The sequence below is a fragment of the Colletes gigas genome, unplaced genomic scaffold (genome assembly GCF_013123115.1).
Source record: "Colletes gigas isolate AHSC1104 unplaced genomic scaffold, ASM1312311v1 Colletes_gigas_Sc00014, whole genome shotgun sequence".
Classification (NCBI taxonomy): domain Eukaryota; kingdom Metazoa; phylum Arthropoda; class Insecta; order Hymenoptera; family Colletidae; genus Colletes; species Colletes gigas.
The window spans coordinates 2,576,143-2,603,861 of record NW_025106643.1 but is presented as its reverse complement, the minus strand read 5'-3'; the positions used below and the strand labels follow the sequence as shown (position 1 = coordinate 2,603,861).

The 27,719-nt window shown below is 35.8% G+C and overlaps 1 protein-coding gene across 6 annotated transcripts in view; it reads right to left on the bottom strand.

Moving 5' to 3' along the window:
* LOC122399617 overlaps positions 1-27,719 on the bottom strand; it is a 75,879-nt gene that overhangs the window by 36,887 nt on the left and 11,273 nt on the right. For all 6 annotated transcript variants that reach the window (XM_043400414.1, XM_043400417.1, XM_043400416.1 and 3 more), the window contains 7 exons: positions 12,470-12,770; positions 6,240-6,885; positions 5,103-5,567; positions 4,670-4,972; positions 3,277-3,696; positions 1,286-1,642; positions 723-1,183 (listed from right to left, as the gene is read on the bottom strand). In XM_043400414.1, the coding sequence (XP_043256349.1) occupies positions 723-1,183; positions 1,286-1,642; positions 3,277-3,696; positions 4,670-4,972; positions 5,103-5,567; positions 6,240-6,885; positions 12,470-12,750 (2,933 nt within the window). In that variant the 5' untranslated portion in view covers positions 12,751-12,770. The remainder of the gene's footprint in view (positions 1-722; positions 1,184-1,285; positions 1,643-3,276; positions 3,697-4,669; positions 4,973-5,102; positions 5,568-6,239; positions 6,886-12,469; positions 12,771-27,719) is intronic.

Genomic DNA, 27,719 nt, shown 5'->3' with positions numbered 1-27,719 from the left:
GCCATTTTGCACTAGTTTTTTTTGTGACACTTAACGACATGGTTAATAACATTCTTGAATATTATTATCTTCTTATTTTTCCATCCAAAAAATAAACGCTTTATTTCAGATTTTTGCAGTGGTCTTACTCCTTAATACTTGTTAAACGAAATAATAAGTCTGTCATTGCCAACAGTGACAACGTCGTCATCTATTGAATCTATAACTGATTATCACCAACAAATTAGCTTCACCACTGGAAAGAATCTTTACAGTTATACATCATGCATATACCTTGAAAGATGCAGTGATCCAGACAGATGCTTATGAAACTATTTAGGTTGCCATAAATTATTAGCAATGCTCAATGAATATAGAAGTTCAAGCCAAGCAGATAATACAGTGTATATTTTCTCAAACACCCACGTTATCAAATAAACCATCTTCAATTTGCTAAAAAATTGTTTATTTTAGGAACGTTTAACGAATTGTTTAAAATTTATAAAGTGTATACCCTATAAAATTTTTTTATTTAATACCAATCAATAGCACTACTCCGCCATCTTGTATGATCTCTCGTGACTTTGTATTCTAGTACTTTAAAATCATTTAAATATCTGCTATCGTACTAAAGAAGAAAAGTACTTTCCGGAAGTAAACGTGTACTATTTTTTATCGTCGTTCTACCAGATAGTTATAATTTATATAATTTGGAACATTCATAGAAGAAAAATATTACGTACATTACGTCAACATCTTTGCCTCCTTCGGAACTTAATTGCGGCTCCTCCTTCACCTCCACTTTGATAAACTCTATCTTAGGTTCCACTTTATTTTCTTTATTGGGTTCCCTAATATCCTTGGTATTTGTTGTTGCTGACGACGGCGTGACACATGCCGTCGTAGTGCTCAGTATGGATGTCGTTGTAGCAGTCGTTGACGTTATTACAGATTCCGTCGATGTTAAAGATATACTCGACGTTGTTGAACTTAAAGGAGTCGTTGAAGTGGTCACTATTGTTGTCGTAACAACTGTCGGTACGCTCGATGTTGTTGTGGTTGTTGTCGTGGTAGTGGTTGTTGTCGCCACCGAATTATTCTGAGGATTTTCTTGCGTTTTCTGCTGTTGCTCACGTTGTAGCCTCGTCGTAACACCCGTAGTTAAAATGTCTATAGGTCCAATACTTGAACTGGTATTATTTACCTGCAACAATTGCATAAATAATAACTCTCAAATCCTCAAAATTAATAATAATGTTTCCTATTATGTCGCGAGAATTTTCTAAATATTTTGCTTAACACTTACTTTATTGTTAGGATTATTCCGAGAGCTACGTGTTCGTTGCCGCGACTTCCGCAATAGCTGCTTATAATTTTCTGCTTTTTTAGTGAGGTAGTAATGATGTACACAATCTGGAACGGACTTATGTTCTAACGATTGAGCTATCGTTCCAAAGTTCTTAGGATGCTGTAAATATTTCTCTTTGAACAATTCGTGCTCCACAGTGCTCCACACATTGATTAACTTCCGTTCGCTGTGAAGAGCGTCGAATTCTTCCGGTTGGAGCAAACCGTTTCGATTTTGAAACGCAATTCGTCTCTGTTTTGTATCCAACAACAAAGGAGGTATTACCGCATACGAACGCATCTTCTTATCTTCCAACTGTAAAAAATAATGAAAGAACAAAAATTATTAGAATATACTTGATGCCCCATACGAAGAACTACACTATTCATTGATTCTGTGTATAGTATATATAATAAAATTAAATAATTATAACTTTTGCGGATGGACCAAATGTTCGAGTATTATGCTAAAAATTATAATTTTACAAAAGTATCGTAGAAGAGGAAGAGTATATTATTAACACAGTCTAATTGTTCTTGATCACTAAACGTTAGAAGCCTATTTTATAGAATCAATAAATCTATAGGATCAGGGAGTTAGTAATAATTAGAATAAGCAACAGAATAAACAAAACTTGTAACCGTTGAATTACACAATTTGCTCTTTATACACTAAACATGCAAAAATTACGTGTGTATGTATTTTTGAAACCTTTGCTGGTAATAACATTCGTATTCGTATAAGAGAAATATTAATGTAGGATAAACTGTTCCCTTTGTTTTGCTTAACTTTGCAATAAATGTAAGTCAGAAGATATATGTTAAACGTAAATACATTCTTTAATATTGAGAACAATAATAGAAATATTAGAGTTTTATACACATACATTTTAAAAATAACCTTAAAAGATAAGTATTAATTATGATGATTATTTGTATTAAAATTGACCCAAAAGATGCGTACATAATAAATCACAAAGTTATAGAAGAGTTCTGGTGCATAAAAAAGTCTCTGAAACATGATGTAAAGTGTGTTTGGATCAATATTATTGGAATAGAAGAATAGAAATACAAATAACTATATTACTATCTGTTGCAAAGCAAAGGTAATGAAACTAGTCTCATTTAATTCTATCACTCTTTACAAACATTGTGAAATTTTGTAAAAGACGTATTGAAACGAATGAACATAGACATTGTGTAATGGTTGAACTCAAGAAATATACTCTACTCATCGTAAAAATGAAAAACAGTCTTACGAATATGGGTTTGAAAACTCGTTCCGTCATATTTTGGTTAAATTAGAGTAGTATATTGTAAAGATTTTACATAGAAGAGAGTTAGACACCTTATAAATTCGTTTGCTTGCTAGTTAAACTCAAAGACCGTGCCGCCATTGAAACATTGTATGTTTTTAGCGAGTATTTGATCGACAACGATACAAGGACTACTACATAACGAAGATATTTGTATGCGTATGTATGTATATACACGTATGTATCCACAGGAAATAATTTTCAGCAATTTCTCAACGAAGCGATTTTACGTAACTCCGTCGTAAATAACAAGAGTTTATAATTTAAAAAAAAAATCTTTTCTAGACCCATGTTCATGACTCTTTCTCGTACTTGCGAGCAGAATAGCTCCTGATGTTGGACTACCTATTTTTTTTTACGTACCATGAACAGTTATCAGTGTTGACAATAACACTAATTTTAATAATAATGCAATATGTACACAATATAATATATGAAATAAGAAGCCCAATTTCCATCCACTATTTGTTACATGTACAATATGTTATAAAGTTTACAATAATAAAATAGCATTTTTTTTGCTTTTCTTAACTTCTATGATAATCTTCCCCTTTAGCTCTTTTCTTTAATCTGTTGTATAATTACTTTTGCAATATTACAAAGCATCAGCTTTATTGGTATAAAATAATAATACCTCTTGCTCTTGAAGGCCGTCCATAATTTCTTCTAGATCAGCTTCACTCTTGATACGAGCACCGACTCTGTTAAAACGTTCCTTGTCTTCTCTTTGTTTCCGCAATTCTGGAAATACTTTCTCGAAGAACTCGCGATTCTTCGCTTCTTTCGACTTCCGTTTTTGCGTCGCTTCCAATCTCTCTACTTTACGATGCCACTCCTGTACCAAAATAGCGTACGTTTGCGACTGTTGCCGATGAAGAGATGCGCGTTCAGCGTGTTCACGTCGAAGCCTCGCTATAAGCCTTGCTCTCATACATGTCTGATGCTTTGTACGATTTTCTTGGTACACGCTTGTATCCGACGGCTGATTGTACAAAGGTAATTCTACTTTTGGACCCAGCCTCTCTAAGAGTCTATGAGCTTCTTCTGCTTTCCTCTGCAATTAAAATTATATACCTCTCTTTATGTTGTAATTGCGTATCATAACAATATACATATTTATATACAATGGAAGAAATCTAGCGAGGCACACACTGATACGATTAGTTTTTGCTTCTTTTTTTATCGATATTTCAAGATCACTTTGAATTTTTTAATCTATAAGGCAATATATATACCGAGATCTTGAGTAACTTATGTATGGAATGTAAACAATAAACGCGCGAGTTCAATGCCAATGTAAGTTTATCGTAATTGATTTGTCTCTCGCCACATTTTTATCAATGTACGCAATATTTTGAGCATCTTCCACGCTGAACATAAGTTAATCAATATCTCAATAAGCATTGGATTTGAGCCCAATTATTTACAGTTGTTGAACATTATATAAAATTATGAATCTTATTATTATATAACTATCTTGGTGAGATTCGTATTTAATTTTACCCGGTATATACTTGAGTCATATTACATATCACAGAACGGTACCAACGTTTTGAATACCCGAGTAGAGCTTATTTATGAATTTTCCGAGTTCCCGGAGATCTTATAAATAGGCGTGTACCAAGATATCTCGAATGTCAATAGTCCTTGTCAAGAATCTAGATCCCAGAGTCAAGTTCTGTATACTTTTTGTATATTAAGACATTATCACGTTCATTGTCGCCATAATCAGAAATGGGCGTCACTGATATGTCCCGGGAAGCGATAAGGTTCCTGAATCACAGCTGTGCTAAGCCATATATGGGTCAAGGATGTCTGAGCGAGAACTGTTTTGACCCACAGTTTGGCCACATTCGACGATTTAAACACAGTCATTTTACATAAGAGCGCTTCAGGATCCTCGCTATATCTCTTCCATCATTTTTATTACCAAATGCAAACAAGAATTATAAAGAGATTTTCGGTTTCAGAGAGATTCAGAGATTTTTATTCGAAACATTATAGACTTAAATATTATTACAACTCACCCTATTATCAGCATAAATTTTTTGTGCCAGAGACTGATGCTTTGGTTGCTGAGATTGTTCCTCAACCTGTCGTTTAAGCCCGCTAGCTTCCAGAGGCTTGTTCGCCGTTTCCTCCAATTCCTTCAACTTTTTCCGAAGCTTATTTATTTGAGACTCTCTCTTTGCGATCTCTCTGTCGACCTTGGCAATCTGTTGCAGAAGATCGTCCTTGGTACTCCTAAACTGCGCGTCTTCCTGCGTATTTGGTTCCGGGAGCGTAGGCGAAATCGCTTCTGTTTGCGGCGTGTACGCACCTGCAGCTGGCTGCTCCTAGCAGAAATTTCTCATACAACACCATGGCAAATTGAACGTATCGAATTATGGTTAAGAATAGTGTATTTGCAGTATCTACGCGCATATACTCATACGCAGGCGCATGCACGTGTATACCCACCCTAGTGTCTATCCTAAGTGGTTGCTGCAACTGCACCACGTGGTCTTGTTTCCCGCAGGGGTCAGCGGGCGACAGACTCTGACAACGAGATTGCGATTGGGACTGCAGTTGAACCTGGGTCGGTTGACCCAACCGTATTTTCTTGAAGGGCGGCGCCGCCTCCTGCAGGTTGGCCATCTCAACGGCCGTTCGGCTGCAATACTGATCCGGCTGGACGACGGGTAAGAGGCCTATTCGTGAATTTCTTCCACTGGACACGTGCTGATAGTCCGGCGCTGTTGGTGAAGGTGTCGGCGTCACCGAAGCAGGTGGTAAAAGAGATATCCTCGGTCTATCCCCTCTTCCACCGACCATGCCACTACCTATACCGCTATTCATCGCATATTCGGCTGTAACTACTCCAACGCCAACTCCTATCTGCGACAGAGGACTACTGCTCACGCTGATGGCGATCCTCTCGTTCACCTGAAAAAAATGACACTCTTGTTAAAATCTATTCTTTCTCCGGCACTCTCTCCTTCCCTCCGTTCGTCTTGCGGTTTCTTTTTTCTCCGGCGATTTATTCAATTTATCTTGCCTAACCTTCTCGACGTGAACCTATTTCAAGAAAATCGATGACCCCGTTCAAAAGAGCAGACGCCGGTACAATGCCAAATACATCTACAACGTCATACGTTTGTTGCACTCGGATTCCGACTGAATCTGTTTTTCCATCTTCTCTGTTTTCTACTAAACGTCTTGCTCGTATAAATAAAAAAGATATTTATTCTCGACTGAATTATTCATAGTTTTAAACAAGCTTACAAAATTCATGACAGAGTGAATAATTGTTGAAGCAAAATAATATACTTCGTTTATTTAAGATAAACAGTTTCTAAAATCTGCGCCATTTTCTCACAAGAAGTTAGAACGTTAATCAGAAGGGAAAAGGAGGAGGGTTAATAGTGGGTGAAAGTCAAGGGCAGAACCGAGGCAACGAATGCACACGTTTCGTGTAACAAAACAGTCGGAAAACATTGCTACAACGTATATGTTAACTGTTTGTAAACATTAACTATAAACACGTATCGATCCTGGTCTTCGATCGCAACGCAGCATGTATCATGGGTTTTACTCGAATTCGAGGAAGATACCTACATTCGTGGTGGCGCTGCGATATGCATCTCTTGCGGCATAAGCAGTTCCCGAGAGCGATGGTGGTGGCGTTTGACTGACTGTGGGTGGATTTACAGGCGCGGCAGCGGGTGCTGGAACTGGTACAGGAGTTGGCGCCGACGAGGCCGAGGTGACCACCGTGGCTACGGCTGGCACCGACGCCGACGTTGGCGTCGGTGGATACGGATGGATGTACCGCAGACCACCAGCCATGGGTACAGCAACGTAACCTCCTGGTGCACCAGTCACCGTGCCGCTGTTCCCGCCACTGTTGCTCCCCGCACCAGCACTGTTACTGGTGCCGCTGCTGTTCCCACTTCCGGGTGGTGCTACGTTCGACACGGCTCCAGCACCAGCTCCAGCCCCGACAACTCCAGTTCCGCTGTTCCCGCCACCAGCGTTGCTAACGCCGCCGCCGCCGCCACTGCCGCCACCGCCGCTGCCGCCTCCGCCGATTGAAGGACCTCCAGCAGATCCACTTCCAGCAGTCCCTGCTGCCGCTGCCGCCGCCGCCGCCGCAGCCGCGGAAGATGCAGCTGCACCACCCTGGACGTACGTTACGCCCGCTCCTACGGTTCTTGGAGACACGGGACTACTGCTTTTGATGTTCACGTAACTTTGCGCTGACCTGAAATATCATTAAAAACAATATCAGTTAGATAAACAAGAAAATTTAATAAACTTCTAGCGTCATGGGATTTTTCAAGTTAATCGCCGAAGACGAGCCACGAGGTATCTTATTCTCACAACGCATTGCGTGTCGACTACAGAGTTTAAAACAATTCCATTTGCTTAACAGATTGTTCGTTGTCGTTTCATAACAGATGATGAGAAAGATACACGGGAATTAGAAGTACACTGGGTATACACAACGTGTCAATCGAATTGTTTATATTTATAATATGTATTGTGTACCAAGTTAGATTAAATTATAAATAGAAACATTAAACGATTGTAAAAAGGTAAATCACCGTTGGTTAAATAGAGAAGATGATCTAGATATACATATTTTATTATAACAAATAGAAACATACGAATAGTTCAATGAAGTATTCCTAATGTCAATGACATTATTCAAAACATTTAGAAGCATTAAGGTTTATTGTATTTTAAATCGGAAAATCGCATTAAACAATTGATATGATACTCGATATACTATGTACCCCTTTGCTTGCAAAACAATGAAACGTTAATAATTGAAAAGAAACGTTCTTTCGAGCAAATCAGATTATGAACATCCTGTACGCATTTATTGCACATTAGCCTGACATAAACAAGAGGTTATAGAATCGTAAACAAATTTATTTCGGTCTTAAACGGAAACAAAAATAGTAACGAGTCCTGTAGACAAAATTAGATTGTAGTAAAAAGATAAGATCGCAAGAAATTTATGCATATATGTAAAAGATGACGGATGACGGTCAACCAACCAATCGCGTCACGCGGTAAAAATATGATTCACGTGAAATCCGCCATTGGCTATACATATGGTAGAACAGTAGATGGACGACCTTTCGGCGGTAGTTTGTCACATGTGGCAAAATACGTTGCGCATGCGCCGTAGGATATAACGATATGCGGTGTCGCAGTATAGTACAGATCATGGTTCCGCGTGCCGGTGCATCGGTACCTATTCTGTGTAGAATGACTGCGCATGCGTTGAACATCACAAAGGGTGAATGTGCCTGTCTGCTTTCGTAAGGCGACGTTGCTGTTGCGACGTTGTCGGATCACCGAGGTTTGCCGAGAGTTTCTGGCATTATTTACCAGAGGAACACGACGATGAATTACTTAGCGTTGGCCAATTTTACATTTCTATATAGCTCACTGGCAAATTAATTTCATGCTTAACGTGGCACTTAATGGACATTTATTTAAAATACACAACAAAATATTATATAATGTCCATTTTTTAACGTTCAATACCACACATAATTTTTCCAATTATTTCTCCGAGTCTTACATGTTTCAAATATTTTACATAATAGCAAAATATTTATATAACATGAATTTGTTTTATTTCTTAAATGTCTGTTACGAAATCGTTGCCTACATTAAATAGAATCTTTATGTTAGCCTGTGTGTAAGTCAATCTTAATATAAAAACAATTTTGTAATATATTAAATGAAGCGAACATATACAGAAATAAAAGCTATTATTAATATTCGTTATAAAAGCAATTCCGTATGTTCATAAATTGAAAATAGTTTAAATTAAAATTTAAAACATGTAAAACATAAAGAATATTGTTGATACGTTTGTAAATCTCATCTTTTACACGTTTGTTGCTTTGGTTATTTTTATAATACGCGATTAATTTTGTGTATTTATTTTTGCCCTGCTCGAGTATCTAGCATTGCAATTGTTTGGTCGCCTTATGAATTTCCCTAGATTATGAGTTCTCGATGATGTAACGGTCAGTGACCCCCTCCTCCCACTTCTAAAATCTTCTCCCTACCATGTATCACCTATTCTTTTTCCCTTTTATGAATGACGCGCATGCGATAGAACATTATATACGTACATAGGTCACAAAGAAAACGATAACATGACACGCACGTGTAAATGTACATACGAGTCTGGACACAATTTAATGACGATGAATTTAATACGCCTGTGTGCACCTGGGAAACGGACTACGATGTACAAAAAAGTAACCGTATAACGTCAAACGTATTAATGTCCGCTACATTACTGAGAAATTCCATTCCTGATATTAGTTTTATATCATTTAATTTGATTGCACTACAGATGGATTTTCATTGAAGTTTTACTTGTAATTAGATTAGCTAGAAAACACTAACAATAAAATGTAATTATACATTCTATGAAATGTATGTAACTATATTATTATTTTAACTTATTCGGAGGTAAAGTGTTGTGTATTTCCGCCATCACAGCCATCTTTCATTCCCTGTCGTGCGACCTACTGTTAGCTTTCTCTTTCCTCGTTCAACAAGTCCTTATATTTATTCTCGGTTTTCGTAAATTTAAACACAAATTGATAATTCGATACTTGTCAATGTAATGGGTACAATTTTCTACTTGTAATTTTTAGATTAAACAAATAAAATTTTGTTAATTTCGAAATTATAATTCGGAATATATTCGATAAATTCTTGTACTAGAACATCTAAATCAAGCATTGCTTTAAAAAAGAATAATGGAAAATCTTATTCTTCATTTTATTTCATTCCCACCCTTTATATTGAGTTCCTTAATCTCACGATCAGATATCATATCCTATAGTGCGTATATGTATACATATATGTACATATATACACACATATGTACACATAATGTTACTTTGCTACGATTGCCTGGTTGCTTCCTCTATTTGTACACACCTCATGACGAACCTAACCTAACTTATTTTCCCGCGTTTCGCAAATCGTTTAATTTACACTTTACACCTACGATAACAGCCATTATGAGTTTAATTCTAGAAACGTGAATTACAATTCGTTACCAGATTTTTGTTTGAAAGCAGTACAAATTCGATTTATATCAAATAAGTAAGGGACTTAGAAATTTGCGATAGCGTATCTGTTTCAGGTATACTATGGCTGTTTTCTTGATGCGAACAAAGCTAATGATTAATACCAATGAATAAATACTTATTCAAACGATCTTTTGTGCCTAAATGTAAATAATCCAGTACTACGAATGTTCTGTTCTGATAGAAGATTGAAGTTTTTAGACACAAGGACTAGTAAATTAATATTGCATATACGAAGAATAACAAACGTCGCAACAGAAATAACTGCGTGGACTTACTTCATCGTGCAAACGTACAATCTCGAGTTTCAAAGGAATCTTTCCTTTCCATATACATTTTCCATTCACGCATCTGGTACATCGCGTTTCTAAAATTCACCTTTTCACTTTAATATTTTCATTCAAGTGCACTACACGGCTACTTATGTATATATCACAATGAACTATAAATTCTAAATGTAAACCTTGCGAGGTTAAAAATCAACGTTGCACGTTGACGTTTGAGGTTAGGATCGACAGGTAGCAGTAGTGGTAAAATCGGAAGAACGCATGCGCAGCCCACTGAGCGTATATTACGCATCCAACTTCAATCTTTCACCCGCCGCGTATTTCAAGTTTGAATACGCGAATTTACCGTGAACTTACTTACAATGTAAACACCTACATTTATATTAACTTTTGAAGTTATTTAAAAGAACACTAGACTATAAAAATACTATAGCAATCATAAATCCATGACACAAATAAAGGAAGTCATGTTTATTTTTGGAACAATTGGAACGAAACTTGTTTACCGTTAGTAAAAAACAGTATTTATTAGTAATTGTTAATAATGAATTTGTAAATAATGAACAAATTTTTGGTAAAATAGATTTACTTCAAATATTTATAAGAATTTTAGTGAAATTTGTATTCCCAACAACAGCAAATGTTTTATTTATTTTAACGCGTGTTTTTAATAAAGATGAAGCAGTTGTTTTTCTTCCAAGACCTTGCAAACCTCCATCGCCATAATCGCAAACGGCAGTTTGAGAAACACTGGCTCGCAGCAAATATTATAAGTGGAATCCTTTGATAGCCACATACGCATTGATAGACTATTGATTGTATCACACGTTTGAACACTTGTTACTCATTTCTTGTAATGTCACAGGTGTTTATATGAATATTTTTCATAAGCATAAAGCATACTGTAGATTTGATACTACGTATAAAACTCATTTACATACTGTGTGTCACATTCTTTTTAAAAATATTTATAGAATACAATGTAAAACGGTATAAATATATATTTTTCATCATAACTCTTGAGGAGGGGGTTTCCTTCAAATTAAAAAATTTCGAATAGGTCCTTTACCCTATCTAACATAAATAAGCATTACTGTTTTCTGCGAAGGTCTATAAGTTAGGGGTGACACAATGACGGCTTGCGAGCCAGTTGTGCTCCCTCCCCTACTTTTCTGTTCCGCGCAAGCGTAGAAGAACTGACCCCCACCATGCCTACTCTGCAGAGTTGGGACGAAGGATCGCTGGATATCAACTATCGTAGCGAGGAACCCGATGGTGGACTGGTTCTGGGCACAATTAGGCAAATTTCATTCGCAAATAACGAATAAAAGAGGAAATTAATTTACGAATGAATCTAAAACTCTTATTTGTTATTTGTTAATGAAATTTGGCCAACTGTGGCAGTTGGACTCTTGTTGCTCTCGATGCAAAAGTTCGTCACCCCTTCTTGTAAGTCAAGGGTGGTGAATTGGCGGCTTGCAAGCCAGTTATGGCTCTTTTCACTACTTTCCTATTTCGCTCGAGCTACCCCCTCTATATACCCAGTGTGCAAAGCTGGGACAGAGACTCGCTGGGCAACTAAACTGGGGAATCTGATGGGCAGTCTGATGGTGGGAGAATCAGCTGTCTTATAGCGGGGTTCTTGCTCTCGGTGGAGAAGTTGGTCACCCCTACTATAAGCGATCGGTCCACTAGAGATTTCTTTTTTCTTTTAACTGAATTTAGTCTAAATTTTTTTAACGGGAAAACTAATAAAAAAACTTCGTTTCTACAATACAGACATCATTACAAACGTCATTTTGTCGATTTGATACTTCAAATCCTTTGTAGCTGAATTCAGTTTAAAATAAATGGAGTTCCTAAATGTAAACTGAGAGGGACAATTAAAGAATTGTAAAAATCGTAAGCCAGTTAATCGGGTAATATTTAATCATATTAAATCTTCATATTCCCTTCTATTTCGTAGCTGTAATTATTAGTCGCTAATTGGATCACATTTTCTCAGCTCTGTGTACATTTCTCCGCGTTGAAACTTTTCATTTGCGCCCCCATTCGATCGCAAGGCGCCCTCCGCCACGGAGGTCGCGCCCCCTACTTTGAAAAACTCCTGCCATAGAATGTGCGAAGAGAAGCGTGACGCGCCCTACTTTGGGAAAGTAGCCGGCAGCAGGTGAACGTTTTCGCTCGAAATACTCGACCAGTTGTGTGTTAAGATTCTTTTAAAAGAACGTATTTACTAAATTAGACGGCTGACTCGAGTTACCCACCGAACGCATTATGGAGGCGAATTTAAAGGACGCGGTGACTCGTCTTCCGCGCTCAACGGCGTGAAGGGGGGGGAATGCGTGGCCGCTTTAATTACAACATCCTATGTATACACACTCATGCAACGCGATCGCGATAGCGAACACACGTACAAGCTTACCTGTGCAGCTGTACTGGAGTAGATCTCGCGGGTAAATGTTGGTTATGCGAGACCGGTGGTTGTGCCTGACCCCTACCAGGGGTCGACGTTACGCCGACGAGTGAGTGGCCATGGGACCCATGAGGATGACCGTGGGGGTGGACGTGTGGGTGTGGAGGATGAGAGTGGGGGTGAGGATGATGATGGTGATGCAAATCTCCCCCCACTGGACCCACAGGGCCCACCGGACCCCCCACCCCCAGTCCGCTCACTACCTGGACTTGCTTGCCCACTGTCTCCATCACCCCTAGCGCATTGTGTACTGAAACAAGTCCCGTAAAAATTCATTCGAAGTTTACTTTATTTTTTATTCCTCCTCGCTACTTAATTTACATAATCGACATTTATTCAAGCGTAAACGTTAAGGCAGAGCTCTGGTTCGTCGACTGATAAAATAAGTCATTCTTTGGAACCAAATTCTCGTATGAAACTCGAAATTGACATCGTTAATTATAAAATGCAGTGTATAAGAGTCTTCAAAGAAAAAAGGTAAAACTGAGAAAAGATTAATAATCTTTATGAATATGGCTGTCATTAAAACTAGAATTACTTAAAATAATAAAAAAAATGGCTTTAAAATTTTGAAGTTGTATTCTTTGACTTGCACATAATTTTAAGAGGTTATGATTTAAAAAATACGATTCACAAGAAAACCAGAACCCTGTCTTGGTGGTCGACTGACAGCATGAAAATTTCGTTACGTATCTAGTACACAAAAATAGGTGAAATTTCATTTGTTAAAAAAACACTTGAACTATTGATTTCGTGGCATAAAAGTAGAGAAACTTCTCAAATAATTTGCTTAGAATCCGATGGTACAAAAATGTTTCTATTTTTATCTTTTGAAGGTTATTTCGAGGTCAATTTCATATCTTTTACATCTTTTTGGTGTTATTTTCTTAGAAAAAAAAAAGATAAATTCAAAGGCATATAATAATGATACCAACAACATATTTAATAAAAGAAAATGCATATATAGAGTAGTGTAAAATGCAAAGCTCAACTGCGCTATTATTAAGCCTAATGTGTATGACACAATAATGTTCAAGATCATTCAAGATCAGAAATGGAACATAATGAGCACCGTTTCCATGTTAAAAGCGTGCTTCCATAGAAACTGTGATACTTTTGACCGTTCTTTGTGTCTTACATAACCTAAAATATCATTCCATCAAATGTGGTTACAAAATTACAAGGAAAATATTTCATTTCTGTAATTAATTGTTATCTTCATAAAAGCAGTAATACAAGGGATGTTATCCCTCCCATAAATTATATTCACCTGTTTATTTTGTTTATAATTTAAAGTCAGTTCTGCTCAATGAATTAAATTTTAAATAGCTGCAGTAAATATTACTCGTTAATATTATGTTTTTTACAAATAATCTGTAATGCTTATAATTTAATAAAACACACATTGTTATGATTTAAATAACAGTGACGTTCAAATGTTGCTATTAATAAATTTACCCAACTAAAGAAGCTATAAAAATCGCCTTCATTTTAATACTATAATCGATGCATCGTTTTGCTAGCTAGAAAAAGTTTATTGATTATTTTAATTTTGATCCTAACGTTTAACTTTAATTTGTAGTTCTGCAACTACGCTTGTATGGATGTTTGTAAACAAACTATGTTGCGTAGGATGCTTTCGATCGATGAATTGCTTAAGAATTTCTTATCTCGCGACGCGTATCAAACGTGACAGTTTCGAAGTTCACTTGCGAGATTATTCAAAAATGGCAGATTACATTCTGAACGGAACAGTTGACATCATTTTAATCTCGGGAAAGTATCGCTGGGAATTACAAAGAAACGGCAGCCAAACGTGTTAAAAAACACGTTCGTTCGTTGGTGGTTATTTTGCTTTTAAAACGAGAAATATTTTATGTTAGCATTTTTAAATACAAAATCGAAATAAAAGTACATTGGAATAAATTTTAAATATAGATATTCATTAGGTACAAAGACGAGGTACAATGTTGTTATTAACCTAACCTTGGCCTACAATGGCTGCACCTTAAGCAACAATTATATTTAATAATAAAGAATCGTAAGTACAGAGTTCAATCTATGAAATCAAATCGTTCATCATTTTAATTGATCAAAGAGGTAGTAATTGTAATTATTCAAAATGCATTTGAGCTTAATTTTAAAGTACTATTTGGTAATATAAAAATTAAAATATCTTCAAATTATCAGATTTATAGCATGGCTATAGTAATGGAGAGGTTCGTAATGTACGTGTAATAATTTTTATGTAAGTGGAGGAGGTTACAGAAATTTCAAGGTCATCTAGATTTATTAAAATAGCTTGGTATACTGTTCCATTCCTAGTAAAATAGTATTTATGTAGACAATTTCAATGACCCCCCAATAGGGTCATTCGGTAACAGATAACAGAATGCAAATTGACATTATAAAAGATATTCGAAGCGACGGCCATTCGCATCGATGCAACATTGCGATCGTTGGATCATTGAAGTCCGTACGCGTGCTATCATTTCCGGATTGATTGTCGCGCATGTTCTAATCAGTCTTTCGTTCATATCTCGCGCAGTTATTGGTTTCTGCTGGTGCACTATAGCTTTTAACGTTTTGTGAGAAACATCTCTTATATTGCAAGTCACTTTGCATTCTATTACGTGTCATTGAAATTGTCTAAAGGCATGCTATTTTAATTTTACTAGGAATAGAATAGTATACCATGCTATTTACAAAAATAAAGATAACCTTAAAACAAAGTTAATTTGAAATTTTTTATATTTCAATGTTTCAGGCTATTTTGTTATAAAAATAGCTGATCACGAATGGCTAATATTCCAAGATCCGTTTCGATATATTGTGCCCCACATTTAAAATCCCATTTCATCGAAAAGGCGATTATCCCGTTCGAATCCTGCCCTTCTGAGTTATGACTCATCATCCGACGGCGAGAAGTTTGATCTTTCGTTCGCTCTAATTCTCTGTCGCTATCATCCGCCGGCACTATAGTCGGCTCTAGCACACACTAAGCCCCGCCAACTCCTGAAAGAGAAATTCTCCACAGGTCATTCCACATCAAATCGGTCGCTTTTTGCGGTCGATGCCGGAGATATCGTTGAAACTGAAATACAGGGTGATCGACCCTGGGAAAAATTTCAATGGAGGATTCTAGAGGCCAAAATAAGACGAAAATCAAGAATACCAATTTGTTGATGGAGGCTTCGTTAAAAAGTTATTAACGTTCAAAGTTTCAACAGTACTGAATTTTTTTCTCAGAAATGCGCAAGATTTCGAGAGTATGTCTATTCACCAAAAATGGTTGCAATTGAACCTCGGAACTAAAAATAATTTTTTTGAAACGGTTTGAAAATTTTTAATTTCGCCGAAAAATTTAGACACCTAGACGATTTTTTTTCTCGAAAATGCGTAGGATTTCGACGGTATGTCTATTCACCAAAAATGGTCTTAATTGACCCTCGGACCTAAAAATAATTTTTTTGAAACAATTTGAAAATTTTTAATTTCGTCGAAAAATGTAGGCACCTAGACGAATTTTTTTCTCGAAAATGTGTAGGATTTCGAGGGTATGTCTATTCACCAAAAATGGTTGTAATTAACCCTCGGACCTAAAAATAATTTTTTTGAAACGATTTGAAATTTTTTGTTTTCGTTGAATTTAGGCACCTACCCCCTGAAATTCGTTCTTGATTTTTAATCATTTTGTTTGACGCCCTATAGAAAAGTTGTCTAATACTTTTTTGTAGGTATCCATGAACTCTACTTCCACCCAAAATTTCATTGAAATATATTCACTATTGTAGGAGTTATGAGAGTAATAAGAATTGGACCATTTTTATGGGGTAATTCTACGGGGTTCAGAAACAACTTTTCCAATATTCTTGGTATTGCTACATATTCTCCGTCAAAATACGCGTAGTTTGCTTTTTTAAAAATTAAAATCCGCCGATCCGTTCGGAAGTTATGGTGTTTTAAACATTTTCATGAAATTTCAGGGAAACATATCAACGGTATGGTCAGACATGTAATTTTCAGTGATTAATTTTTTTCTCGAAAACGCGTCGGAATTCGGGGGTATGTCTATTCAACAAAAATGATTGTAATTGACCCCTGCAACTAAAAATAATTTTTCCAAAACGATTTGAAATTTTTTAATATTGTCGATAAAATCTGCTCATCTACTGAATTTTTTTCTCGAAAATGCGTAGGAATTCGGGGGTATGTCTATTCACCAAAAATGATTGTAATTGACCCCTACAACTAAAAATAATTTTTCCAGAACGATTTGAAATTGTTAAATTTAATTGTTAATAACTTTTTAACGAAGCCTCCATCAACAAATTGGTATTCTTTATTTTTGTCTTATTTTGGCCTCTAGAATCCCTCATTAAAATTTTTCCCAGGGTTGACCAAACACCCTGTATAATGTAACTCGACTAAAACCAGAATAAGTTTAAGCCATTCATTTTGTTAGCTTCGAATTTGTTTGAGAAATATAGAACGTTGAATTTTGAGAAATTTCTCTATTTAATTTTACTTGGTACGCAACAGAAGACAATACAGTGTTCGAAATTTGTTTCTGGCCATAAAAATGGATGATTCGTGGCTCTATTGATCACGTATCATACGAGATCATCAAATACTGTAATAGAAGAGGAAGTGTAGATGTTCTGGACGAATTGATTGGCGCCTATCGATGCAAATGCAATCTGAACGGGTTGGCCGATAGCAATTCCAGTAGAATTTATTAGATATCCCTATTTGTAATGCATTGGATGCATTTACATCTCTGAATCCTTCGCGTGGCATACAAATAGAAAATATCATCGACGTCTTTTCTCGATCGAAATTGGAAATTCTTTGGTAATAACCATATACAGGGTATTCGACGACCCCTGGACAGGCGCCTACTCGAATTTTTTTCTCAAAAGTGGATAGGATTTCAGGGGTATGTGTATTCACCAAAAATGGTTGTAATTGACCCTCGGAACTAAAAATAATTTTTTTGAAACGATTTGAAAATTTTTAATTTCGCCGAAAAATGTAGGCACCTAGACTATTTTTTTTCTCGAAAATGGATAGGATTTCGAGGGTATGTATATTCACCAAAATTGCTTGCAATTTACCCCTGTAACTAAATATAATTTTTTTGAAACTATTTGAAAATTTTTATATTCGCCGAAAAATGTAGGCACCTAGACTATTTTTTTTCTCGAAAATGCGTAGGATTTCGAGGGTATGTGTATTCACCAAAAATGCTTGCAATTTACCCCTGTAACTAAATATAATTTTTTTAGTATGTTTTGAAATTTTTTAATTTAATTTTTTAATAACTTTTTAACGAATCTTCAATCAAGAAATTGAATGACAGGCTTGTTATCATACTTTGCTAAACATAAGTATCAGGTCGTAGAATAATTTATTAGTATCTACAGTTTAAACATATTTATATTAAATTGCAGTTTTTTAATGTCAAAAATGAGACTGATACAAAATATTGTATTAATATCAAATGAGAAGTAGTTTACGCGTATGATCGTTGGCACGCCGTCCTTAAAAAGAATAGAAAACTTTACAAGGTCGTCAACAGTGGACATCATCAAAGTAACGGTACTGTAATGACTCTCGCAGTAAAGGAAACCGATAGGAATTACCTATTCGGAAAAGCAAATGATATCGGGCTTCTAACGAGAAATACAACGCACAATTATATAACCGTAAATTTACAATTAATTTACACAATAAAAACAAAAAATATTATTTAAATTTTGCCTGGTAGAATTGCTAAAGATGACTAGCCACCTCACTGGCACAATAAAAGTTTACCAAAAAGGAATACCTATACGAATACGAATAATAAAAAAAAGAAAAAACAGTTGCATATAGAAAGAATAATATTATGCTTCTCACGTGGAAAGATAAGAGGCAACAACTACAACAATACAGGAATGCAATCTACCCTCAGAACATTGCGCCGTGGAAATGTTATATCAGTTAATAAGCCAGAAATGGTTTTACGCTTCGACGTATTGTTTCACGCAGAAAAAATTAGTTTTTTGGGGGACTGGAAACGTAAATTGTGAATGGTTTGAAGTTTTCTCGATTAAAATGGGGCTAAACAAAACCGTATTCAGGATATTTTTGATTATACGTTTGTGGTGTTGCCTCCCATGCTCGCCACCAGAGGGATCGCGCTCTCACAAGCGCTCTCACGACCCCTCGATTACTATAAATACAATCCTCGAACGACTTCCCAATATTCCAGCTTTCTAAGGCAGGGCCTGCTAGAAAGCCTTTTACTGATGCCCCCTCCTTTCCTTTTCACGCCCTCTACACGTTAATTAATCAATTCTGAAAAACTGTCAACAACGTACAATTAAAAATAATCCGAACATAGTCGTGTTTGGATTCATATTTATCGAGAAAATAACACCAACTCGCTGATAGTATTCTTGCGAAGATACAATGAGAAATATTAAAATGTTTAGTTTGCATTAGCGATTGTCACGCGGATGCGCCTGCGGCGCCGTTTCGAACTTCGTTACCGAGCGCCCCGTAATTATAGTCCAAGAGCCAGCGAGCATTTTTTGTACATCATTTTACCAAGCCTAGCTCGTAATTTTCTTTTTGTTATATCGAAGCTGACGATCAATAAAATGGCGATCCGACAGCGCACCTATTTCATGAAATAAATTATTGCTGAACATTTCCAGCCTCGCTAAATTAACGGGAACTAGAAATCCTTAAATTGAAAATGCAGAAAAAATACAAAGACCGCCATTTAGCAAAAGTTCTTTTTCATTACATTACATATTAAAACTCTGGTTTCTTCCTAAATCTCTATAACCGTTAATCTAAATATTTTAAAAAAATTAAACATTCCCTGGCATAAATTTCATTTTTCTCCTACTAGGTTATGAATTTTATTCTTAGAAGATGATCTAATACGTTTTGGCTCTTTCATCGCGGAGATTTCGAACGCGAAGCAGACGAGACGAACAGGAAACGTGCAGCATTAATCGACGTTAGGTTACACACGACACTTTCACGGCGTTCTACGTATCGTCCTCGCGTTTTATAAAACCCGTTGTTGAACGTGTCATTATAGAACGACGAGTCGTAAATTCGTCGAGCACCGTAGCGTGTCGTGAGAGTGGCACGAATACATTATCTCTATTATAAATTAATATAATAACGCAGCGTTTCATCTACGTTACGCTCGCAACGGCGAGACTCGGAACTGTTTATAGGTTAGTTTATCGCCGACTGTTACGAATTCATTGAGGTTAAGTTTTAATAACGGCTTTGTAACTGCACCTCGCCTCTCACGCACTTACACGCTTCTTCTTATGTTCGATTTTACAGCACTCATTTGTACCCTCGCATTTACGTAATAAAGCCGCGGAATGAAATAAGAATTCAAAGTGTAAGGTGCAATGTATATCTGTCGGATGTGGGGAAACATGACATCAGAGATTGGTGATTCAAGCGTAACTGTCCAAGTTTTTGCATTCCATGCCTAAGGAACGATTGGCTGTATACAGGCCAAGTGGAGGGGGGCAAAATTATCATCTCGAAGAAATATTTCAAATAAAAGATAATTAACTTTCAACACGTTCACTGCCAGATAAAAACCGTATAATATTCTGCAAACGTACAATTTTCATTTCAGACCATTGTAAGCTACATAACCTAAAACTTGCTTCAGTACTCGATCCAAATTTATTTCTCCCAACGTCTGCACTTGAGAAATAATTTTTCTAGCATCATAATGGTAGATTCTGTTACCCATATATGGCTGACGTGGCAGTGAAAGTGTTAATCGGTTATTTGTTCTGTCGTAATATGAAATGAAGCGAGATTTTATGTTGAACGAGTGCATCGAGTGGACCCAAAGAGAATCCATCTTCGATTTTGGTTGGATTGTGCGATGCTTAGTGTTCCGAGGGTAAGAGGTCGTGGATTCCGAGAATTTACGGATTGCGAATTCCAGGAAATGACCGTGACTGTCGTCCGAGAATGACAGTTTATGGTATTACCGGCCGAAGTCCAGGGCAATGTGCCTTACACGTGTATTCATTATACAGGGAGAGGCTGAAATACGGTTACAAAATTTGCATACCTGCTCTGCTCTTTAAAAATTAATAACAAACATTATTCGAAAATAGAAATCCCGTATAAATCTGTTAAATATTTTATTTTCATTCGGATGAAAGTTTCTTCCTGCGTGGGAATATTAGTTTTAGAACCAACCCGTGTTGGAACTCGGGATTCCGAAGCCTTTTGAATACTTGAAGCTTTTCGAGGACCGGAAATGTTCGGGGATGGAGAATTCGAGACTTTTGAGGTGTTCGATGTAACATTTTTTGTCAATTGATATATTTTCCTCGTTTATTAAACTCTAGGATTAATTTTTTTCTCAGCAACGAAAGTATTCATACAAAAATGGGATATTTAAAAAATGATTACTTTTTAGTGATTAAAATCAGTTTTAGACTTATTATAATTAGTCTGGACGAACATGTGTATATTAAACTATACTATATTGTATTTTCTTTCATTCTTTTTCAGTGAATAAATCGAGATTAGCATACAATACACTATTTCCGTAGATCTATTTTTATCAATATCGATAGTATATCTAATAAAACTTATCTATCGAGCGTAATGGTGTTGGTGTAGCGGACGATCTTTCCTTTTTTACTCGTGACTGGTGAATGAGTAGCGTGATATGTATTTTGATATTACCATATCCACATGTTCTAATCGAAATTGTAAATGAGTTTTTAATCCCACAATTTTTTTACACGATACGAATTAATTCTAAAACAACTTTGTTCGCGAGATGGGGAACCAGTTTTTGTTTTATCTGTTGCATACAGGGTGTTCTAGAGGCCAAAATAAGACGAAAATCAAGAATACCAATATGTTTATGGAGGTTTTATTAAAAAGTTATTAACATTTAAAGTTCCGCCTATACTGAATTTTTTTCTCGAAAATACGTAGGATTTCGAGGGTATGTCTATTCACCAAAAATGATTGTAATTGACCCCTCGAGCTAAAAATAATTTTTTTGAAACGATTTGAAAATTTTTAATTTCGGCAAAAAATTTCACACCTTCTCGAATTTTTTTCTGGAAAGTGGGTAGGATTTCGAGGGTATGTCTATTCACCAAAAATGATTGTAATTGACCCTCGGAACTAAAAATAATTTTTTTGAGACGATTTGAAAATTTTTATTTTCGCCGAAAAATTTCACACCTTCTTGAATTTTTTTCTCGAAAGTGCGTAGGATTTCGAGGGTATGTCTATTCACCAAAAATGGTTGTAATTGACCCTCGGAACTAAAAATAATTTTTTTGAAACGATTTGAAAATTTTTAATTTCGCTGAAAAATTTCACACCTTCTGGAATTTTTTTCTCGAAAGTGCGTAGGATTTCGAGGGTATGTCTATTCACCAAAAGTGATTGTAATTGACCCTCGGAACTAATAATAATTTTTTTGAAACGATTTGAAAATTTTTAATTTCGGCGAAAAATTTCACACCTCGAATTTTTTTCTCGAAAGTGCGTAGGATTTCGAGGGTATGTCTATTCACCAAAAATGATTGTAATTGACCCCTCGAGCTAAAAATAATTTTTTCAGAATGATGTGAAAGTTTTTAATTTTGCCTTTCTGAACCTACAGTGTCGATTTTTTTTTAGTTTGTTTTTGATTTTTAATAAAATTCCTATGCTTTATTCGCCAACTATTTAGTATCGACGTCACTGCTGAAACTTTTTTCTCACATGATGCAGTTCGATTGGATCGTAAAATCGTTACGTTCGCTCTGTCCCAATTCCAACAAAACATTGGGCCAGTTTGCGCTAGTCACTTATTATTTCTGTCTTTTTTTACTCATTTCCTCCCGGACATGACAGTCGATTTGAAATTTTTGATAACGAATTATAACGATTCGTTCGAAGCTAGGCACCTTTTTAATTTAAGCTATCGATCATCAATAACAGTTAACGTGTTAAACCTTCGGTGATATTTAACGCTTAAAATAATCATTATTAAAAGTTTTTCAAAATTGCACTCGAAACTTGCAAACACGTACTTTGAAATAAAATAATATTTTATGCCGATTTGATTCATCGGTTAAAGCTTAAAATCATTGTTGTCCTACTGAAAAACTACATAATAATTGCGTTATAGGTGTCACTGTGTCGCCCTGAGCTGTCCTTATTTCCGTTTCCATTGTTCTGGATTAGTCGACTGGAACGTGTCATACAGCACGTGTTCGAACTTATAATTTCGCCATTTGACAAGAGGAATTCTTTGCTTACAATTTCTATGATCAAATAACCGAAGTTACTTACGTTTTTATCCAAACGAAGTTAATATTCGCTTTATTTTATCAATAATTATATTCTTAGATAATTGGACACAATTAAATCTTCGCGCCATCTCTAAAAATAAATTTATTTAATTCTTCATCTTCGATTTTAATAATGGAATGTTTTTTTATTTGTTAAAAAATCATATAATCTTTGTACCGAATACAAATATTCGATCGAAAATTTCGTCGTTTAAATTAAATCGGTGACCCAAGAGCCTTGCACTCTCCTTGTGAATATTGGACCCAACAGTTACAATTTGTGTAAAGGAATGGACGAACAAAGATCAAAAAAGAAAACCAGTTTCATACGTGTAATTTTTTACGTACGAAGATTTCTTTTTTCTTCGATACTTCGACTCTTTCAAATGTACCGGAAATGCGCCCGCCTGTATAAGGTCATTGCTCTCGCGATGGTGTGGCGTGACCAAAGTTTCCACGAAAATTGATATCAGATTTAGAGCATGCATGCCCACACCATTATTTCAATACAATTTCCAAGTATAAAAAGCTCGTGTATGCTGACTCGGTACCGAAGCGAAAAATTACATTTACGACTGTGAGTTTTAATAGAGTATTAGGATAGCCAAACTAAGATTAAGTTTCACGGCTCGTCTCCTAAAGCGATAAGGGGCTCTCCCAAGATAAGAGATCTGCCAAAGAATTAAAATTTTTACACAGGGTATCCGTAACATGAAACAATAAAATAATAAATGTCGCATACAATCGATCTCTGTTCAGATGGCAATTAATGACATCTGCCAAAAAAGATTTAAAATAATTTGGCACTAATGCAACATAGCGGATCATGAGAGAGACGTTGCAACTAACATTAAGAGTATTTAAAATAATATTTTACTTGTTATAGACTTGTTATACTGTAAAGAATTAAACTATAAAGTTTACAGTACCAAGACGAGTAAAAATAGTTCGATGCAATGGCGATAGTGGCGACAAATTACACATTTGCAGGAAATTCGATAAATAATAGGGACAAATATCTTGTTTTACACCTTAATGAAGAAAATAGAACTGTCTCGTTAATTATGAGCATTCGTGTGAAATTTCATAACAATATATCGCATGATTCCATAGCTAAAGCGATATCTATAAATATACCATATTGACGTAGCACTAGTGCAATACTCTGGCGGCCATAAGCGAAAGTCAGTCAACTGGGGCGCCGAACGCCGATAGGTTAAGAAAAACAAAAATTAAAAAAGCAAAGAGCCACTATTTACATACACATTTGGTTCAGAGTACAATTTCAAGAGCAATATACTTTCGTTAATACTTGTAAGGTCACTGGGAATAAATTTTCAAGCACTAGATGCACGGTCCAGGTTAACTTGTGCAGTTTATCAAACCTCGTTATAAAAAAAGATCGAGATCTAAGTAAAATGAATTTTCTAATGCTGGTTCGGATAAAGAATACCAGATTTCTAAAATTCGATGTTGAAAAAGGGAAATTGGCAACCCTGATCTGGTCGTGTCCGCAGTACCCAAGATATTTCGAAGCATTACAATGCGAGACCAGCGCCATCCCGACTCGGTGGTGGGTGTGTGAGACATCCAACTTGGTATTGCGGCAGCGTGTGGAGCTCTCGAAGGCACTGTGGCATTTAGCAATTCCGACGTTGGACGTTCCAGACTCCCAACGTCGAGTCGGAACAGCATCGTTCCTGCGCCACAAGACTTCGATACGTCTTGGTCCTTCTTCACGACCGAATTGGACGTGTATTAATCTTATTTTGAAAATATTTCAAACGCATTGCCATTTTCAAACTTTAAACTTACATTCGTGTTGCAATATTACTTTAATTAGGATTACTGTAAAACAGGAATGACGAATTGACGGCCCACAGGGCCAGAATGGCGCTGGTTCGAACGCAGATGTCTTGGAACCTGCCTTAAATTATACCGCTCTACTGATAATGCTATAACCCACTATATTAGTAATACTAGAGACTACTGTAATAATTTACAGGTTATCGATAATGAACCAATTAATAGTCCAGCTATAGTTAATAAATTTGAAGCTTCTGAAGTACAGTAATAATTCTTAGAATGAACCCCAGACATTTTTTCTCGTTCGTTCGCGCTCGCTATCCTTTTCCTCGGTTGTCGGCTACGGCCGTCGGCAAAAGATAAAAGCGACTGCGAGGCTCAACGATATCGTTGAGTATAAATATCTGCTGGTGTCGAATTTCGCCACCGTTGTACGTAAGATGAACAATGTCAATCCCGGAACGACGTTCATTTTAAGAATCAGCGCTGTACCTAACGTCACAAACTTTTCTACTGTATTTCGATGTTTTCGGAATCGTTCGAAATGAGAATATCCCTCTCTTCTGTCTGTTAAATTCTTTATCTGAATTATTAAATATTTAGTTTTGCTTAAAAATTCTAAGTTTAAGAGCATGCTGTAAATGCAATTCGATGTACACTCAGAAAACTACGAAGGACAAAAATAGCTTCGGAATCCCGGAAGCGTTCGAGGTACAGTGGCTCACACTAAAAATCGTCCAGCACAGTTTTTTTTTCATCTAATTTTGTTTAGAAAATATTTTACGTAAACATTGTAACTATTATAATCTATACAGAAATAGTTTACGTATTTTAAACTTAGTTTATTTGAATTTAAAGTGAATTTATTTTGAAATTTATTCTCGTACGATGCACAAAATTCATTCGAATCGTAACTGGTTAGTATGAAACTTGCACAGTGCACGTTCATACGTAATGATGACATCAGTGCAGAAAAGTATAGTGCTAACAATAGAAAGGAAACAGGAGATAATGCAAAAGTCGAGAAGTGGTCAGTGTTGTAAAATTATTAACAATATACACTGCTATTGGGAAAGTTACGATTATCAGAATTTAAAATATCTATTAAAAATCTATGAGACAATTTTTATTCGAATTAATAGTCGAATGGATATGGAATCCGTGATTTGTTAAGGAAGTCGTTTTTTCACGCACATTGTTGTTTCATATTTATATTATTGTATTCAAAATATAGAAAGAACAACGTCTGAAAAATGATAACATTCTCTGATCGAAACCGTTACATCTTCATATTGATTCGATCAACGGGGGATTCACTGCATGTAATTCCATTCCTCCTCCATTTTCTACATTCTACTCACGAAGCTATTGTGCGTTCATTTGACCATGAACACTCGTAAAACACATGTTACGTGTGAAACTGTTATGATATCAGGCATTAACGTTCGTCGTTAGATTTTACCGATTTCTTGAATTAGCGTTATAAATGTAACCTTACGCACAAGCGTGCTGCAACTAATTACGTATAATCGATCGCAATACACATCCAAAACAATATTTGACTAGGTACAGAATTTCCATTTTATTGGTCTAGTGAAATGATAGGAAGACAAGAAGATTGTAACGAGAATAAAGAAACTACGAACACGATGGATTACAAGAAATAATTTAATTATTATTTTAAAAATGATGAGCAATGAAAAATAACACAAATTGGTTAATGTTATAAGAAAGTAACGGGGATTTTAATTATCCTAGTTTCTCTAAAATCGTCACAGTCGAAATATAATTGCGTCGATTAAGAATTTTGTTTTGCAATATCCTTTCGAAACGTTCCTTACATCATTAGAGCATTGTCATTGTTTAAAGTCAAGTCAAGATCATTCGATATGGTCTGTGTAAAGTTACATACGTTTTAATGAACATGTAGCGGTTTCGTTTCTTCTGCACTCTTTAAACAACAGTGCGTTAGATAGAAAAAGATGAATTCGGTTGTATGTGATACGATAAAGGTGAAGGCCAAACAAGATCGGAAACGACTTTAAAACCCACAATAGAAAAGATAACGATAACTACGGTTAGCTTTGGAAATATCTGTTGTTTGTCAAGTATGCATTACCATGTTCATATTAATAGTGATACAGCCTCTTTGTACAATTTCAAAACACTCACTTCCTTAGCAATCTCATCATTTACCTCTGTCTCACCCCTTACATAGATAATTCTACTTCCCTATTGCCCTACCTTTCATATACCCCGGGTCTCATTTATCCGAAGAAATATTTTTAAACAAAGGATACTAATTTGTTGATTGAGACTTCGTTAAAAAATTATAGAAACATTTCCAGCCACACGGTATATTTTCGGGAAAGAATTTTTTTCTCGAAAGTACGTAGAATTTCGGGGGTATATGTATTCATAAAAAATGATTGTTATTGGCTCCTGCAACTAAAAATAATTTTTCCGGAACGATTTCAAATTTTTTTTTCGCCGAAAAATTTCAATACCTACTCGAATTTTTTTCTCGAAAATCGTTAGGATTTCGAGGGTATGTCTATTCACCAAAAATGATTGTAACTGACCCCTGCAACTGATGATATTTTTTCCAGAACGATTTGAAATTTTTTTTCCGTCGAAAAATTTCATACATTCTCGAATTTTTTTCTAGAAAATGGGTAGGATTTCGAGGGTATGTCTATTCACCAAAAATGATTGTAATTGACCCCTGCAACTGATAATATTTTTTCCAGAACGATTTGAAATTTTTTTTTCCGTCGAAAAATTTCATACATTCTCGAATTTTTTTCTAGAAAATGGGTAGGATTTCGAGGGTATGTCTATTCACCAAAAATGATTGTAATTAGCCCCTGCAACTGATGATATTTTTTTCAGAACGATTTGAAATATTTTAATTTTGTCGAAAAATTCCATACATTCCCGAATTTTTTTCTAGAAAACGGGTAGGATTTCAGGGGTATCTCTATTGACAAAAAATTATTGTAATTGACCCTTGAAACCAAAAATAATTTTTTTGAACGGAT